Genomic DNA, 17,971 nt, shown 5'->3' with positions numbered 1-17,971 from the left:
AAAACAATATTTATAGAGTATTTAATTTTCCACGAGGAGAATATAAGAAGAAGAAGAAGAAGAAGAAGAAAAGGAGAAAAAGCAATGAAAATTTTCCCAGAAAAATTGGGATGTGATGGCATCTACGAAAGGGCTAACATGTCTCCCTCAGGTATGTTAGCGCAAGGTTGGTAAAGATGGAGACCTCCCCCCACCTTTAATTGCTAATTGTGATGCTCGTAGCGCGTACTGATCACGCGCATCTGTTGCGAATATCTCAATCATACGTGCACTCTCGGCTTATCTACGGCTCTGTTTTTTTTTTTTTTTTTTTTACCACGGTTATTTTGGAAATGGTTCCAAACAACTTTAAATCCGTATCACAACTCAGATTAGAAGTTCCTGTTCGAACTGAGAGGCACAAATTTTTCTAACAAAGACGACTTTCCTACGACTCGAACTAGGGAGTAAACCCAGTCAAACCACTTAAAGAAACACCATTAACAGTGGAGCCAACACTTTGTTGGTATCTACGACTCTGTTTTTCGCTCGCCATTTTTTCTCATTTGGGATTTCGCCGAGTGCTACTTAATGCACGTTGATGCACAAAGCGCGTCACCCTTGTCGGAGCCCGAGTACACGTAAGTAGCTGCCTGGAGAGCCGACACAGCAACATACTCCTCTCCTCTGTATGTTTCGGTTGAATCACGCGCCCTCACACGCGCAGCCAGAGCGCGTGGTCCGTTGGATTGCCCTTTTGTGTATTTCTTTTGGGCTGTCAAACTGCAGACTGTACTAGCACTCCACCTCACACGCCACAGTCGACACCGTCTGATCCTTTACAGTAGTACCCCTTCACTTTAACGGGGCAGTGAAAAAAACAGACAAATAACAAAAAAAAAATCGTACCGTTTACCGGGTAAGCCGGTTAAAACGATGGTTTAATTTCAAGAACGGGAAAGTATAACAAGAGCTTTGAAGCAAAACAGGTCCTTTTTGCAGGGAGAGGGAAAATTGACGTCCGCATTTTCTCACTCCTCTTATCTTCTCTCTATCTCTTAATCTCTTTTTTGTTCACTCTAAAACCCAAATATTATTACCTGAAAAGAATTCTTTTTATTTTTTTTTTAATTGTGTGTTGTGAAAATGGAGTTTGAGGATCATGAGGAGCAAGAGGAGGAGATGGGTCTGCCGGCGGGTTACGACTCGTCGCTAGGAAACTCATCTCAAGTGAGAATGGGGAGCTCTGGCGGGCAAGCAACAGCAGAGGCGGCTCATCCCGGGAGGAAAGCAAGATACAGAGAGTGCTTGAAGAATCACGCGGTGGGTATTGGGGGACATGCGTTGGACGGTTGCGGTGAGTTCATGGCTGCTGGAGATGAAGGCACTCTCGACGGTCTAAAATGTGCAGCCTGCAACTGTCACCGCAATTTTCACCGCAAAGAAGTGGACTCATCAGTCGTGACTCCCATGGCCGCTGGAGTCCCCGCTGCTGGTGGTGGTGAGGTTTTTTTCCATCCCTCGCAGGTGCCGCAATTCACGCCTTATTACAGGACGCCAGCTGGGTACCTGCACGTGGCGGCTCACCACAGGCCACTGGCCTTGCCGTCGACGTCCGGTGGTGGTCACAGTAGGGAGGATCAAGAGGACGCGTCAAACCTTGGTGGTAGCGGGGGTTCGAGGAAGAGGTTCAGGACCAAGTTTACGCCGGAGCAGAAGGATAGAATGCTGGAGCTTGCGGAGAAGTTGGGATGGAGGATTCAAAAGCACGATGAAGAAGTAGTGCAGCAGTTCTGTAACGACACTGGCGTTAAGCGTCATGTGCTCAAAGTCTGGATGCATAACAACAAGCACACTCTGGGTAAGAAACCCTAGATTGCTCTACCTTTGGACTCAAAATGAAGGAAAATTTGCTTCTGCTGAGTATTATTGATCAGTTAGCTCTATTATTAGTCTCTAGGGTTTTTTTTTTCTTATTATTTTTTTTTCTTTTTTCATTTTTCTTTGCGGAATTTGACATCTGAGTTCGAATGATGTTTGGACGGATATTATGAAGCTAGTTTTACAGTGGATTAATTAATGTAGATGGGATGTGTTAAATCTGAATTCCACTTTGTATTTTTCAGTGCATTTGATTTTTTTTTTTTTTTCTATTCAATCTTATTTCTGCTTATGAGTTTTAGTGGATATCTATTTGCTTTGTTGTTAGCAATGATCAGTTGCTAAGCAGTGCTGGGTATTACATCGTAAGTGGGATTTAAGGTTTTTAGTGCACCAGGCTAGCTACCTATGAGTAATTATTTGAGCTAGATAGAGAGAGATAAGAGAAACATGTCATGTGCTTTTTATCAAGAAGCTGATGGTAATCAAACTGGTAAGGCCTGCGTTCATCATCAACTTTGAATTTGACCTTTCATTTCTACTTGTAAGTCTGCGTCATCTTATTCTTAAGCAGCAACGTGTTGAAAGCTGCAACTTATGTTTACTGAATCTCTTTCTACGTGTGCCTATCTCTGCGTGTATATGTGTCACTTGTTACTCCTCTCCTAATTAACAATAAACCCAAAACTTTTCGTCTGTGTCCAGAGATCCTAAAATCTTCAGAGAGAGATATTTGGTTGAAGCACTATGAATGAAATGTGGGTACTTTCGGGCATTTTTTGTTCTGGGGTTTTTACAAATCACAGTAACTTCTTCTTCTTCTTCTTCTTCTTCTCCTCCTCCTCCTCCTCCTCCTCCTCCTTCTTACTGTAGTCTTCTCCTTCTTCTTACTGCAGTACTTTTTCTTCAAGTTCTTTTTTCCCCCTTATATGGGTACATATAGCTTTAATGCGCTTAACTGAACAAATGTTTGATCATGGGGCCTCCTTCTCTGGACTGTTTTTTCTGTTGCCAAGTCTTTGCTCCTTTCTGGTATTTGCATTTACTTTTGCAGTCTTGAGGGCAGACACTGATCATCTTTGAATTTCTTTTTTAAAACATCTCCTACTATTTACATATTAATTGAGTACATAAATAATATAGTAGAAATTTATATTTAATTGTATATTGTACTATACTTATTCTTCGACTTTTCAATATTAATTCGCATGATGAACCTCCTATGATGAGAGAAAAATAGTAGCGAGATGTTCGATCATTCATGGATCACCTTGGAAAGGAAACAACTGAGTTTTTTAATTGGTTTTTTGTTCTCTTTATTTTATGTGATTTTTGTATATTTCTTTTAGTTATTATTTTCTGCTTGTTTTGTTTTCTCTTGGGAAAAAAAAAAATGCATCAGCAAACAATAGCAATATTTGCTCTCGTGCAAACCCAAATCCAGATGTGGGCAAGTCATGTTCGAGAAAGTCGATAGATCCAAAGTTGTCTCAGGTTCCATTTCTTTCTTCTTCAATTTTTTTTTTAATTTGAAAAAAAAATACCTAATTGGGAACATGTGGGCTCTCAAGCAAGAATCAAGAAGAGCGAGAAAAAAAAAAAAAACTCGAAAAATATTGCGAATGGCCTGGGCACACCACTTTTGTCTGAAACTCTCTTGAACTACATGCTATCCTTGAAAGATTCAGCCTTTGATAAAATAGTTTCCATCAAGATTCCTAGAATCTCCTTTCATCTTCTATAATTAATTAATTAATTAATTAATCAAGATTAGTCGAGTTAATATCGTTTTATTAGCAAATTAAAGCCTCAATTGTCTTTTTATTAGGGATTTAAAGGGGCCTGATATGAGATAGATTAGACTAGTACCATTAATGGTGCTTATCGTAGATTAATCATGGTTAATGATTAAGATATACGTTCCAGGCATATCTAGGGGAACCTGGTTCTATATATAAAGCAAGAAAGAAGAGAGATGTCACTGTCCCTTGAGCTCTTTACTAGTTCTATTTCCAAGCTTTGATGTTTCAAGTTTACTAGCAAAATATACTTTAGTTGGAAGTTTGCTTGTTCAAGTATCCAAGCTTACCTGCTGAACTTCTATGTGCTTACACACGTCAAGTACTTTGCTTGATTCAGAAAAATTAAACACAATGTATGATCAGTTAAAGCTGCAAGCGGGAAACTGTGGTCCTTTTGGGAATCTTGGTCAAAGGTTTGCCCCCCCGGCATAAGAAAGTGATTGATGATCTTCTTCTCACTTGTGAATTAATGTTGGAGTTATGATGTATAATGAATAATGAATTGTCTCTATACTTAGTTTGGCTATTCAAAGATATCCAGAGAGAGTAGGGTTTTCAGTTCAAAAGTAATCCAAAACAGGCATTCTAGCTAGTTGAGTAGTGTTAATTAAATATTGCTTGTGTCCAAATTGATTACCCTTTGACTAACTAGGGTTTAATGTTTGTTTGTTTTTTAATCAGTTATAATCTCTCTCTCTCTCTCTCTCTCTCTCTCTCTCTCTCTCTCTCTCTCTCTCTCTCTCTCTCTCTCTCTCTATATATATATATATATATATATATAATCTCTGCTAGCTATATGACCCACTTGTTTCTTCTTTATGATTAGAATCAGAAATTAGTTCATTTTCATATAAATTACTAGGACGACATCTATGTTTACATCTCAGGAAACGTTCTGGATGTTTTGTGATTATATATGCCGCGTAGCTTAAGTGGATGATTTTGCAAATTTAATTTGTATGAGTTTTATGTTGTAGCCTGTATAAGTAGGAACCGTAAAATGAAATCTGCCGGTACTACTGATTGCCGCAATCATCTCTATTGTGATAAAATGAAAGAAATTCAGGCATCAAGGAATCAGAACAAGCGACCCAAATCATGGACTAGAATAAAGAAAACTAATATTCTTTAAATTACGGGTTAATTAATCTTGATCCATAGCCAGGTTTTGCCAAATTAATTCCTGGGTTATAACTATCCTTTCAGCTCTTAGAATTTGAAACTAATTGAATAAAATCATTGAAAACCTTTTCGAAACTAAAAGCATTTTTAATCATTTTATTAATTATTTTAGTAAGAATACCATTTTCTTCAAACAAGTATAATAACTAGAGGCATTTCACTGGCACGGATATAATATCTACACAGTAACAGACATTAAAACAACGAGAGGAAAATGAAATTAAAAAATAAAAATAAGAAAAAAAAGTTGCTGGACATTTGTTTTTATTTGGCTGCTGCCTCTGCTTGATACAACACAAGAGCAGCTAGACCAGAAGGGGCCGCCAAAGATTCGTTTAGATTGTCAACTTTTCAAAAGCAAAATTGGGTCACTTAGAAACAAACACATCTAAGAAATATAATAAAAATGAAGTACTCTCGCGATCACCACTCAGCGGCTTTTGCAACTCCCAGATACTTTTTAGACAGTCGAAGGATGGTGACGATTCAATGCCAATGGCACACCAACTGGAGCCCTTGAATTATTGTCCCCACCCCGTTCAATCCTCGGTCTAAATTAAATGTGCAATTGAGCTTTCGATGTGATTCTAATTTTCACGTTACGGGATGCTCTACGGGACCACAAAATTTACGGCTCCTTATGTTGTTGTGTTTTAAAGAAATCACTACTTTCATTTTTTTTTAATTTTAGAAGCCTTTGTATCACTCAAACGAGTCACATCATACCTATGTTGAAATTGAAACCAATACTTTAATTTGTGTAAATGCAATTCCACACTGCACAAACACGATAATTATAATTTTTTGTTAATGACTATATATATTCTAAGATTTTAAAATACGAGAAAGTTTAGAAAAATTTTAATATATATATATATATATATATAAAACATGTTGCTGGATTTTAGGAGGTGAAATAAAATAATAATAAATTTAAGAAATGCATATCAAAATGAGAAAGACATTTTGATATTAATAATACTAAGAAATTATACGCCTCTTGCCTAATCGGCGAGTGGACCGAATAACCAAAATCAGCCCATGGGAGAAATTTTTCATCATGTATATCAAGAAACAATCAATTGCCATTTAATTATTTATTACAATCAAACACTTTACAATTAATCATCCCAAAATCAAATCATTTGTTAACACACACATATATAGATAGTCTCATAATCATTTGTTAACACACACACACCTAGTTGGCTATGTCATTATTGTTATTATTATTTGTTAGCTATCATATGCAGGATTCCAAACACAATTCAACAAAATCAAAACTCACGTACACACCATTGAATATATACTCCAATTTCACCATTTCCATCCCAGTTCTGCAGCCACTTTGGTATCAACAACACCAGCACTCCCCTTGCGTTGGCCAGACGCACTTCCACTCTTCTTGTTAACATTGGCCTCAGAATTCATCCCCGATCGTAAGCTCTTAGCCCAATCAAACTTCTTCTTATGCGAAACCGGCATCACGTCCTTAACGTTTTCCGATATGGTAGAGCTCCTTGGCCGACCCTGCTGAGCTTCTTTCTTGATCTCTTTTATTTCGATCTTAGTTCCTCCTTCCATTTTTATGCTTATGTTCACTTCGGAAAGTGCTTTGCTCCTTTTATCAATGAGTGTTTCTCCTGCTTTTCTTTCTTTTTGGTGCTGATAAAACCGGTGCAATCTGAGAGCAAGATGGTAGATTCCATCTTTAATTTCCTCCTCCAAATCTCTTTCTATGTCCTTCTCAAGCTCCCCACGAATCTTTATCTCCTCCTCGGACATAATGCTTCCCCCGGGGTTTTGCTTTTTCTTCATTTCAGTCCCCAAAATGCCTTCATTGACATCAACCTGCCCCAACATTATCAGTTTTATATATACATAAATATAATTTATAAGCAACATTACCGTTACTGCAGCCAACGTTAATCTTTGATTCACATAGAAAGAGCAAAAAGATCCGAATTAATTATACCCTTTGATCATCGCCTCGAGAATCTCTAGACAAGTCTGCAAAAAGAATAGAAAATTATTAGTAAAGCTCAAAGTACATGTAAAGCAGTCTGTGATTTGCTGAAAATTAAAGACGGACCGAGAATATCAGCCTTTTTGTATTTGGATTGCTGGTCCATCTTCTAGTTCATGAATTAACTCTTCTTGCGTGCAGCCAATTTTTAAATGCAAGTAGAGCGATTTTGACTGGCGAGGATGGGGCCTGATACGTAGTTGGATTGAAGAGGACATCAAGTGGAATGTTTTATTTGATAAACAAATATTAAAGACGTTATATAAGTTGGAAAAATTCAAATTTAGGCGCTAAATACTTCTATGGTGAGGTTGAGATTGCTATATTTCGTATTGAGATAATACAAAGGATAATTTCCGAAATTAAACAGTCCTTTACTTGTAAGGAATTTTAGGGTTTGGGTTGCCCTTAAAGCACAATCAATACTGGGCACAGTACCCACATGTTTGATATATGTGTCTCAAGAGAAGGGGATAGTTACCCTTTACTATTAATGAGATTCAACTTGCTCTGTTGTTGAATCTTGATCATGTTACTTGGGGATTTAATTCAATTTTATTAAACCAAGCCAATTCGATGCATTGAGTTTAATGCACCCTCCGGAACTGTAGCATTTGGACCATTATTGTTAATTGGACCTAACAGACCCGAAACATGGAGATGATAATAGATTTTGTTATTCGATTATTAAAAGCACATGACGAAATCGATCTTACTCTGACAAAGATATAATAATCTTCTTTCTAGAATCATGAACCAATTTGTTTAATACGGAATTTAGGAGTTCCATCAAGGAAAAGTGAGGGCTATTAATTTGTTTAGTACTTTCGTGAAAGGGATTGCATCATATCATTCATCAATCGCGGTAGCGGTTGTTAGTCAATCCATCTTTGCCAATGGTTACTTGTCCAATCAATCCAATCTTTCTAAAAACTACAAAAACCGTATACAGCTTTCCAAGAAAAATCAGAGAAGGTTTATGAATTCAGCATTCATCGTACATCAGGATGAGAAGTGGATAAAATAGCGTTGTCACAACTTCTTTCGAGACCCACAATTTGAGAATGGGACATGATATTAATTTCTGATTTTTTAATACGATACCCAATACATAATGCTTGTTTTATCTGATTTTATTTACTTTCATATCAGCTGCTTTTTGTTCGACTATCCGCTAGCAAACAGAGGATCATTTCAGTGAAAATGATTGAGAATAAAAAGGGTCTATTAAACTGTTTTCAAAAAATCAGATCTCTTTCAAGGGGATTTTTTTTTTCCCGATTACCACCCAAAAATGCATTTTTACAACAATTGTATGGCCACAAGAGCAACGGAAATTTCTTTTTTCTAAGTTCTAACAATGATTATAAACATTTCTTCATATCATCTTCAACTAAATATGTAATAATAAGGATCACCGTGTATGAGATATTTTATGTTTTATGATGTTATTATATAATTGATGAGTATGTACATCTTTAGTTTCTCCTTTGAGGAGCTTATTGTATTCTCCCTCTTCATTAATTTATTTAATAATATTTCCATTCTAAAGAGATTATTCATAAAATATATGTTTTTGGGCGTAGTTCTATTGGTCATAAATACATTTTACGCCTATAATCATTAAAATTTTATTAATAATAAGATATAAGATTATGTGTTTAGTAAGTAAAATTTAAAACATAAAAAAGTGTATGACTTTAAAATTTATATACCAATATGAGTTTTCTACTATCATTTTCTAGGGCTTTTTTTTTACTCTATTTTGATATATATGGTATCGAATTTAAATATAAATTTATGTTTGGGATTATAGTGGATTCTCGATAATATTAGAAGAACTACTCAAATCAAATGTTTTTAATAAAAAATTCAACAATTCAAAGATAATTAGGGGGCTGCAATTGATCCACAAACACGCACTAAACCAACGAATTCCAAATGTGAAATAAAAACTGACAAAAGGAAATAAATAAAATAAATCCCAAGAAAGGGTGGGAGGGGTTTTTGGTTATTTAGGGTACAAAAGAAGGTTATTATAGTCACATACATAAAACGTGCGCTTCCTTGCAAATTGCGAGCATAGGGCCAAAAGAAAAAGTTAAAAAGAGTTCCTCGGTTTTACCAGTCGAAGTGTACAGTGAATCATTTAATGCAGCCGTCCGCTTTGTATAATTTGTTTGCCAATGTCACCCACCCACCCCCCTGCTCACTGAACACTCAACAATAAACACAATAAACTAATTGATTGTCTTCGATCATTCATTCAGAGACGGAGTGACATTGTCCGAACCAAAACTGATCGTTTTACTTCGATGGAAGCTCTCTCTCATACGGTCGGTCCTACGGTCGCTCCTCTCCGCCCAAAGCGTCCTCTTCGGTGGAATTGGAATGGATTCAGTTCCGTGCTCGTCCAATCGAAGAAGAATCACCCGAGTGGAATTTGTAGGAGCGCTGCTGATGAGATTAGTCAAAGTGCTCGCGCTTCGGGCCTCGATTTCAACGACCCCGATTGGAAGTCAAAATTCCAGAGTGATTTCGAGAAGCGCTTTAGCCTTCCTCACATCACCGATATTTTCAGAGATGCCACGCCTATTCCTTCCACCTTTTGTCTTAGGATGAGGTCAGTCTAAGCCTCAGCTTGTTCGAGCTAATCATCTTACTTATTCTTTCATTTGTTTAGTTTTTTAATTTAGTTCCTGTTGCAGGACTCCCGTGACTGAAGATTTCGCGGATGGCTACCCTTCTGATGAGAAGTGGCACGGGTATATTAACAATAATGACAGAGTGCTTCTTAAGGTCTGTCTGTGCCTTAATTGTTATTTCGTTTCTTCATTGATTTTGTGTTTTTGTTAGTTGTTTACGCTCTGAATGTTGCTTATAAAATTCAACATTCTTTCTATTTGCTACTTTACCACTTGGAACAACAAAAACAATGAGCTGCATTGGTGGTATTCTCATCACTTTTGGATATTATTATGTGAATTGTCGTTTTATGTTCAGAATTTGTGAGGATACAACACACAGTCATGTAACCAAATTTTCCGATGTAGAGCTCGAGCTCCTTGTCTGTTCATAAAAGCTAGAATCATGAATTTATTACTTCCGAACACCAACAATTCTTTAACAATGTTTTAATAGTTGCAATTCATTGTTACAACTCCCTTCATTACAAGTTTTTGCAGTACTCTGCTTACGACTATCCCATATCTTTCCTGAGTAATCTTCTTTAGAACCTTTGAAATTTTATCTTAATATTTTTTATTAAGTGATGGGGAAACTATTGGATACAATGATGAATCAGACCATATGCAACTTGGGAACTATGGTTAGAGTTGATACATTATCGACTGCAGTAAAAGTTTAAGATGAAGTATGAGACAAATTAAGGAGAGAATAAGTGTGAAAGATGAAAATTCATGCAAGCTATGGTGTTAATAATTCTGACAAAGGCCTATTGTTAAATCTCTGAAGCTCTGGTGGAAGATTTGACTAAAAATGATTTGGTTCTTTGAAATGTTGTAACTGATTTTTCTTGAAATAATGAAACATTTTCAGGTCATAAATTTCTCATCACCCACATCTGCTGGTGCTGAGTGTATCGATCGTGATTGTACTTGGGTCGAACAATGGTAAGTTTGCCTCTCAATGATTTATTTTGATCCTTAACGATATCCACGTGTTTTAAGCATACGTGGGATATTTATTTCCAATAATTATCGGCATTTTAGCTGTTGGTTATGCTGAAAGACAAAATATTAGATCTAATCTCATTTTATCTATTTACAGAATTGTCAGTTATTTTACACATATTCTTCTATGTGTTTTATGTTTTTGCTGTTAATTTTTAATTTCATAATAATAACTTAACACAATGCATTTGTAAAATCTTCCTAGGGTTCATCGTGCTGGGCCTCGGGAGGAAATATACTTCAAGCCGGAAGAAGTAAAAGCAGCAATTGTTACTTGTGGTGGACTATGTCCTGGTCTCAATGATGTGATCAGACATGTCAGTGTCAGCTCCTTATAGTTTTCATTATAAACAAAATTGGACTGTTCTCTGGATGAAATTAGAGATTTTGTATTCCCCTGTCTTGAGATTTATTTCATCCTGCATGCCTGATTGGTGATAATTTTCTGCAGATTGTCATTACTCTTGAAATATATGGTGTAAAAAATATAGTAGGGATTCCATTTGGTTATCGTGGATTTTGTGACAAAGAATTGACTGAAATGCCGGTACGTTTCCTTTTTCTTTCATGTACTGGTTTGTTGAAAAACTCAATTGATGTATCTGAGCTCTGTTATCTTATATGCTTGATATCAAACACTAGAAGCATTTCTTCTTCGCAAGAACAATTTTGGTATCTAGATTAATTTGTTTAGACTTGACTTTGATTATTAGCTGTCACGGAAAGTGGTTCAAAATATTCATCTTTCTGGTGGAAGCTTATTAGGAGTTTCACGTGGTGCACCCACTGTTAGTGAAATTGTTGACAGTATGGAGGTGCGCTATCAATATTTTTTTCAATACTTTTCACTCTGTCATAGTTCTATTATCAGAATTTGTACAGCTGAAATGCTTGATTACACCAGGCATTGTGAGACCTGATGCTTTTATTTACTTTTTTTATGTCAGGAAAGAGGAATTAACATGCTTTTTGTGTTGGGTGGAAATGGTACTCACGCTGGAGCCAATGCAATACATAACGAGGTTATTATACATGAAACCCCATGCTAACAGGTCACACTGTAATATATCTTATGATTAATAATGCAATTTTTTGTTGATTTTAATCTGATGACTAAAGTATTTATGAACTTTAGTAAATAATTGTCCTTTCATTTATTCTCAATTTGCCTGATGTCGTGTTTAAAGTTTTTGTCTCCTATAGGACTTGGGGAGGTCGTGGATTCCAGGGTAGATGATATTTACATGTTATTCCTTTTATTGTGTTGTATTTTACATATTGATGTGAAATTGGATATTCAAATACTGCTATATAATAGGTCAAGTTAGACAGTTAGAGGGTTCATGCTGGATCTCCACAAGTGACAACTTTCTAAAATTGCCTCCATGACTGATGCATGCTTGTTTTGATGCTCTTCTTTCAAAATATATGTTCATAGTCTTCAAATTTTTCCTATAGTGTCGTAAAAGAAGGATGAAGGTGGCTGTAGTTGGTGTGCCAAAAACCATCGACAATGATATTTTGCTGATGGATAAAACTTTCGGCTTTGACACTGCAGTTGAAGAAGCACAGCGAGCAATAAATTCTGCCTACATTGAGGTACAAATTAAAATGCTATTCATATAGCTGTCAGTAAGCATATTATGCTCATTTATTGTTTTTCATTTTTGTCTAAGATTTGTGTGATTAATCTGTTTCCTAGTATAAAAACTTGCGTACAAAGTTCATTTCTTTCCCCTCTAACATTATTGTAGGCACATAGTGCTTATCATGGCATTGGAATTGTGAAATTGATGGGTCGGAGCAGTGGATATATAGCCATGCATGCATCCCTGGCAAGTGGACAAATTGATATATGTTTGATTCCAGAGGTATTAGTGCTAATTTCCATTTGTGTTTGTGTATTTGTGTGTGCAAGAAAGAGAGCTACACTAATGCGATCTACATTTGTACTTTAAAGAGTCCTTTCAATTTGCACGGGCCTAATGGTGTTTTGAGACATCTGAAATATTTAATTGAGACAAAGGGATCAGCTGTGGTCTGTGTAGCTGAGGGAGCTGGGCAGGTATGATTTTTCTCTTATTAACATGATATTTTGACATCAGAATTAGATAGTTAAGTCTATGTATTGGATCTTTTTCCAGTTTGATGATGATTCCAATTCTTTACAATCAAAGCCCCAGTCATGTTCATTGCATTAGATGGATAAGTATCTCTAGCAGTTGCTAAGAACTGATGAAAGCCGCTTTGTGCACAATTTTTTTTTTAATTTTTTCTGTTTTAATACAGATTGTGTTTTCCGAGTGTCTCGATTAGGCATTTTGTTGGCAGAGGGACCATTTTTTGTAAACATAACAGAACCACATTTGGTAGGCGAGCTATCCTAGACTTATTGTCTACATGCTGCTAACATCTGGCAAGAAATGTTGAACTTTAAAGCAGAAAATTTTATATGCAATGTGTTTATAGAGGAACTCTGGTTTGGAAAATATTCCCCCTATTTTTCAGTCGCCATGCACCCATCTCATCCCCACCCCCCTCAAATTACACCAATACCCTGCTGAGGTTGGTGAGGTAGATTCTCACCCTTGACCTCCTGGTTCCATTATTAGAGGCCAGAATAATTGGGCTGTTTATTTAATGAGTAGGTCTTAGCCTATGCATGAGTGGCCTTGTATATACAAAACACTGCTCTGATTAGAAAAAAAGGTTTTGTTTTCTTATTTTGGTGTTATAATTGCTCTGTTTTCTCCTCCATGCCTACCCTTGTTCCTCTCATCCAACAGTCACCTTTGCTTGAGTGGTTCCAGCACGCCTTTCTTAAACCTAGAATCTAATATTTCAATTTATCAGCATTTTGTTCTGTCTTTCTTTAAGAGCAAGTGTTTTTTTTTCCCCCTGTACATCTAGGATGCAAGTGAACCTCTCAATAAGAATCATTTCAGCGAGTATTTCAAATAATTTTGCATGCTATCTGGTAATGAGTTGAAGTGATTTATTCAATTTAGATTCAGTTTGTAGTAAGAGTATATTTTGTGTCTCTCTTTTTGAATGTGAAAGTTCTGAAATGAGTAGTTCTTTTAAAGCAGTTTTTAATAAACTTTTTATTTATTGCCTTTCTTCATCCTTTGGGCTAAAGTGCTTTGTGATCTTTCTTATGCAGAGTTTAATTAAGAAAACTAATGCTACAGATGCATCTGGAAACATAGTACTTGGAGATGTTGGTGTACTTATTCAACAAGAGGTTGGTGATTTCATTTTCATTTTCATTTTTACCTATTTCTGTTAAAGTAAAAGATTCTTCGTTAGCCATAGGTGCTTTTGAGTAATTTATTGTCAGTGTTTTCTTTGAGCAGTGACATGAGTTGATGTTTAGCTTTTTCTAGTTTTTCTTTTAAGAAGGAAAAAAATTTATAAACTGATGATGACAACTCAGTGAATCAGTGAACACTAAAAGAGTCGTTTAGTTTAGATAAACCGATGAGTGATTGGTAATAACTTACTATGTTTCTGTCAGACGAAGAAATATTTCAAGGAGATTGGTGTTCCCATCGATGTGAAGTACATTGATCCCACATACATGATCCGTGCATGCCGTGCAAATGCATCAGATGGAATCCTATGCACTGTTCTTGGACAAAATGCTGTGAGTCTGCCTCCCTTCCCTTCTTCTTTTCTTTCAAATAAGTAAACATAGTAGAACAAATAGGACAAGAATTGTTTCAAAAAGTACCTAAGATAATTCGATTTGGGCAGGTTCATGGAGCATTTGCTGGATTTAGCGGCATTACAGTAGGCTTATGCAACACTCACTATGCCTACTTTCCCATTCCCGAAGTCATTTCTTATCCTAGAGCAGTGGATCCTAACAGCCGTATGTGGCATCGTTGCTTAACATCAACGGGCCAGCCTGACTTCATCTAATTATCAAAACCTTCTAAATTATCCCAAATAGTTCAGTGAGTTTCAAAGTTACACAGTTTCTGAGGAACAGAAAGCTATGCTTGCCCTTAGCTTTCTAGTTAGCTTTCTCCTTGTAGGCTAGGCTGTTAAACAAATAATACCGCGGATGAAATTTTCACCAAACTAGAGAACTAATTTTTAAAGTGTATAGCATTTGTGGCCGGGGTTCTCAACAGAGAGTGCCTCAGCCAATTAAATTTTATACAAATCACCCAAGCATTTTGGGCCTGGTTTCTATTGTTTAATGTAACATGTTTGTATTCATAGAATCCTATTTACCTGTTCATGACATTGTGAAATAAGCCATTTGTTTATGCGAGTGGCAAGATTTATACATAGAGAATTCTCAATTCTTGAATGTAAGAATATTTTATCAATGTTAATTCGTATTTGAATGATGTTGCTGTTATGTGAGTTCTTTATTACTCATGAATTTTCACATCTAGTTGGTAACTATCATACTCTCTAAATTAAAACAATGGCATGTCTTGTATGAGCATTGCTGAGAGATGCTCATTGGTCGGCTATGACTGTGAGTGAGAGAGACAACAATAATCCTCACCGGCTTCAGAGCACATGACGCCATGAATAAGTATGACAAGAGCTCGTTAAACTAGGGTCACCGGATAATATTACAATTTTACAGCTTACAAGTTCAACTTGAATGACCATGACTGGTCAAAGATGTGCCTCTCTTTAACAGTGAATTTTCGTCATCATACTGTTGTAAAATCAGACTTTGCATATATAATAAGATGCTGTGCCTGAAATCCTGAAAACCCTACTCATTTAGTCTTTCCTTTCGGCCTTTTCATGTGTGAAGCTGTAACTTCAGCACTTGTTGGGGGGCGAACAAATTTGTAATTGTCTAAAAAGAAATAGTCAAATAAAGGGGGATTCTGAATCTATCTGGAAGTGCTCAGGTTCTGACCAATTGCCCTTTTACCCCATCTCCCATTCTATGTTCTCCACCACTTACCTTCAGAATTATAAAAGCTTCCTTTCCTTGGTTATCGAGTCGGTCTGTCTGTGTTTAAAAACACTCTGGTCACACCAATTTCATCTGCCGTCAAACGTTCAATTTCTCGGTTCCGGTAAGCATACTTAAGACACTCAGACACCTTTTCCATTCTTATCATCATACGATAGAATAGGATAGATTCAAAATTTGGAATAAAAATGATTGGTGGTATTTTATTTGTTAAAATAAAAGTGAGAATAGAAATGACTTATGCAAGAGCCGGTCCATATGTTTTTAAGATTAAGAAATAAAAATGGGAATTAAGTTACTATTCTTTGAACTCTTAATTTTACCTTCACTCAAATCTCATAATCTTATTTTTGTCCTCAATTAAAATATAATTAAATTATTGTTATTGCTATTATTGTTATTTTGTAATTGTTAATATTAATAATTTTAATTTTAATTAGTACTACTATTAATTAATTATGATAATGATTTTTAAAAATAATAATATTATTATTAATTAATGATAACAACAACAACAACAACAATCATTATCATCATTTTTATGTTGTTGTTGTTGTTGTTGTTGTTGTTAACAATAATTTTTTTGAATAATAATAATCACAATTATTATAATAAATAATAAAAATAATCAATTAAAATTATTTTAGTCATTTATAGCAATATATTCAGGTTCTAAGACAAAGTAAACAAATCAATAGCAATACAACTCATTTTTACTCTCATTTTTATAGTTAAAGTAAATAATTTATTATGATTCTCATTCCCCATTTTGATTCTAATCCATTCTTATTCGAGTCCATTCCAATTACCAATTAATAAACGCACCATGAAATCAAAATAAGTTATTCACTTTAGCCGTAGAAATCAAAATCAAAATGAACAATTTGTTTATTTCATCTTTGAATTGGAATAGATTGTTTTAAGTTATTAAAATAATCTTAGTTGATTATTGTCATTATTTATTATAATAATTATGATGCTAATAATTATTATTATTCAAAATAATTATTGTTAATAAGAAGAAAAAGAAGGCAAAGAATTATGAAATTTTAGTGGAGTAAAATGGGAAGATTGAGGTTTCCATTTCTTCATCCAAAAAATATGTGAGCCCTTCATATTTCATTCTCATTTCGATTCTTATTTTAACAAATAAATACTACCAATTATTTCCATTTTCAATCGAATTCTAATTTCCTAATTCCATAAATAAACATGCAATAACCAACCATCCCTGAATTATGATTTATGAGTTGCTGATTCCTGCACCAACCCAAGTCAGTTTTGCAAAGGCTGTGACCTTGCCTGTTGGGTCCCCCCCTTCCAAAGTACAAATACGACATCATTAATTTTTATTTTATTTATTTTTTGTTACTCGGTGTTAAAAATAAAGTTAGCATTTTTACATATTAAGCTACCGAATGATGCAACTGTAGTATGAATATCTATTTCTAGTATACTTAATCTCCTTTTGTTAAGAAGATTGAATTCTTTCATATGCATTATGAACGTTAATTTTTATTTCTAAATACTTAAAAATAAATCTAACTTGTTATAGATCAAAATATTTAGACTGTCACCATCATTTTTTTTTATTATTTTATTTTAAAACTACCAAGATGGTGAGAGGAGGTGAGACACCAGACCACCTATCAGTAATATAAATCAAAGATTATCATCATCACATATTTTATTTGGAAAGCCTTAACAATTTTGATCGTGAATATTAATATATTATTTGTAAATTTTTTAAATCTCTTTTTTAATAAAAAAATCTCTGTAAAAAATAAAGTACAAGTACAATCATATTTCCTGATACTTTTTCGTTGATTAAGACATTTTAAAATGACATGTCAGTCAACTGTGCTGGTTCGTCTCATATATGTGATGCCCGTATATATGCCTGTAATTTGTCTGATATTGGGATCCTTGATTGTACAACCGGTTATGGCGGTTTATTTTAATAAACCCAATTGACCGTGCTGAGCTGTTGCTAATCAGTCAAGATTACAATATTTTACTCTTCTTTTAAAGTTTTAATCACAGTAAAGGCTGCATCCACTGGATGTAAACATCATATTTTTCAGAGACTCAAAAGAGGAATCTGGCAATGGCAACTCTTATGCCTTGTCTGGACTCTTTCTTTTTAACTTATCTCTGTCACCCCCCCCAGCAAATTTTGGTTTTGCTCAGGAAGAAAGCAAATGGTCAACAATGAATGCGTAGAGCCTTGTTAATCGGAAAATTTAGCCAAAGCCAAGAGAACATGTAAAGGGTGTGTTTGATGGATGATTAAAGGGTCTCTCTCTCTTTTTTTTTTTTTTTTTTTTTGATGTATGACAAATTTTTGTTATCACTCACAGGATGTATACTTATTCATAAATAAAAGGGAAAAGTTTCAAAAGATGTTACGGCATATTATAATTGATAACCAAAAAAAGAAAAATAAAAATTAGTA

At 35.1% G+C, this 17,971-nt stretch overlaps 3 protein-coding genes across 3 annotated transcripts; 2 read left to right on the top strand and 1 right to left on the bottom strand.

The window, feature by feature from the left end:
* The first annotated feature begins 949 nt into the window (after nt 1–949).
* LOC102629897 (zinc-finger homeodomain protein 2) lies at nt 950–2,085 on the top strand. Its single transcript, XM_006466221.4, has one exon. The coding sequence runs from the start codon at nt 1,126–1,128 to the stop codon at nt 1,852–1,854; it is 729 nt and encodes a 242-aa protein (XP_006466284.1). The 5' UTR covers nt 950–1,125; the 3' UTR covers nt 1,855–2,085.
* A 3,851-nt stretch (nt 2,086–5,936) lies between these two features.
* Nucleotides 5,937–7,003, bottom strand: LOC102609045 (uncharacterized). The gene is made up of 3 exons (XM_006466505.4): nt 6,937–7,003; nt 6,820–6,854; nt 5,937–6,695 (listed from the first exon to the last, which is right to left on the bottom strand). Exons 1-3 carry the CDS (start codon nt 6,974–6,976, stop codon nt 6,162–6,164), a joined length of 609 nt encoding a protein of 202 aa, XP_006466568.2. The 5' UTR covers nt 6,977–7,003; the 3' UTR covers nt 5,937–6,161.
* A 1,988-nt stretch (nt 7,004–8,991) lies between these two features.
* LOC102630185 (ATP-dependent 6-phosphofructokinase 5, chloroplastic) lies at nt 8,992–14,923 on the top strand. The gene is made up of 13 exons (XM_006466222.4): nt 8,992–9,493; nt 9,579–9,669; nt 10,429–10,502; nt 10,768–10,879; nt 11,014–11,109; nt 11,276–11,377; nt 11,510–11,584; nt 12,021–12,161; nt 12,317–12,433; nt 12,523–12,627; nt 13,726–13,806; nt 14,080–14,208; nt 14,319–14,923. The coding sequence occupies exons 1-13, from the start codon at nt 9,186–9,188 to the stop codon at nt 14,484–14,486; spliced, it is 1,599 nt and encodes a 532-aa protein (XP_006466285.2). The 5' UTR covers nt 8,992–9,185; the 3' UTR covers nt 14,487–14,923.
* The last annotated feature ends 3,048 nt before the right edge of the window (nt 14,924–17,971 follow it).

Source organism: Citrus sinensis, chromosome 7 (assembly GCF_022201045.2).
Source record: "Citrus sinensis cultivar Valencia sweet orange chromosome 7, DVS_A1.0, whole genome shotgun sequence".
NCBI classification, from domain to species: Eukaryota; Viridiplantae; Streptophyta; class Magnoliopsida; order Sapindales; family Rutaceae; genus Citrus; species Citrus sinensis.
This window is presented reverse-complemented; position numbering and strand designations above follow the sequence as displayed.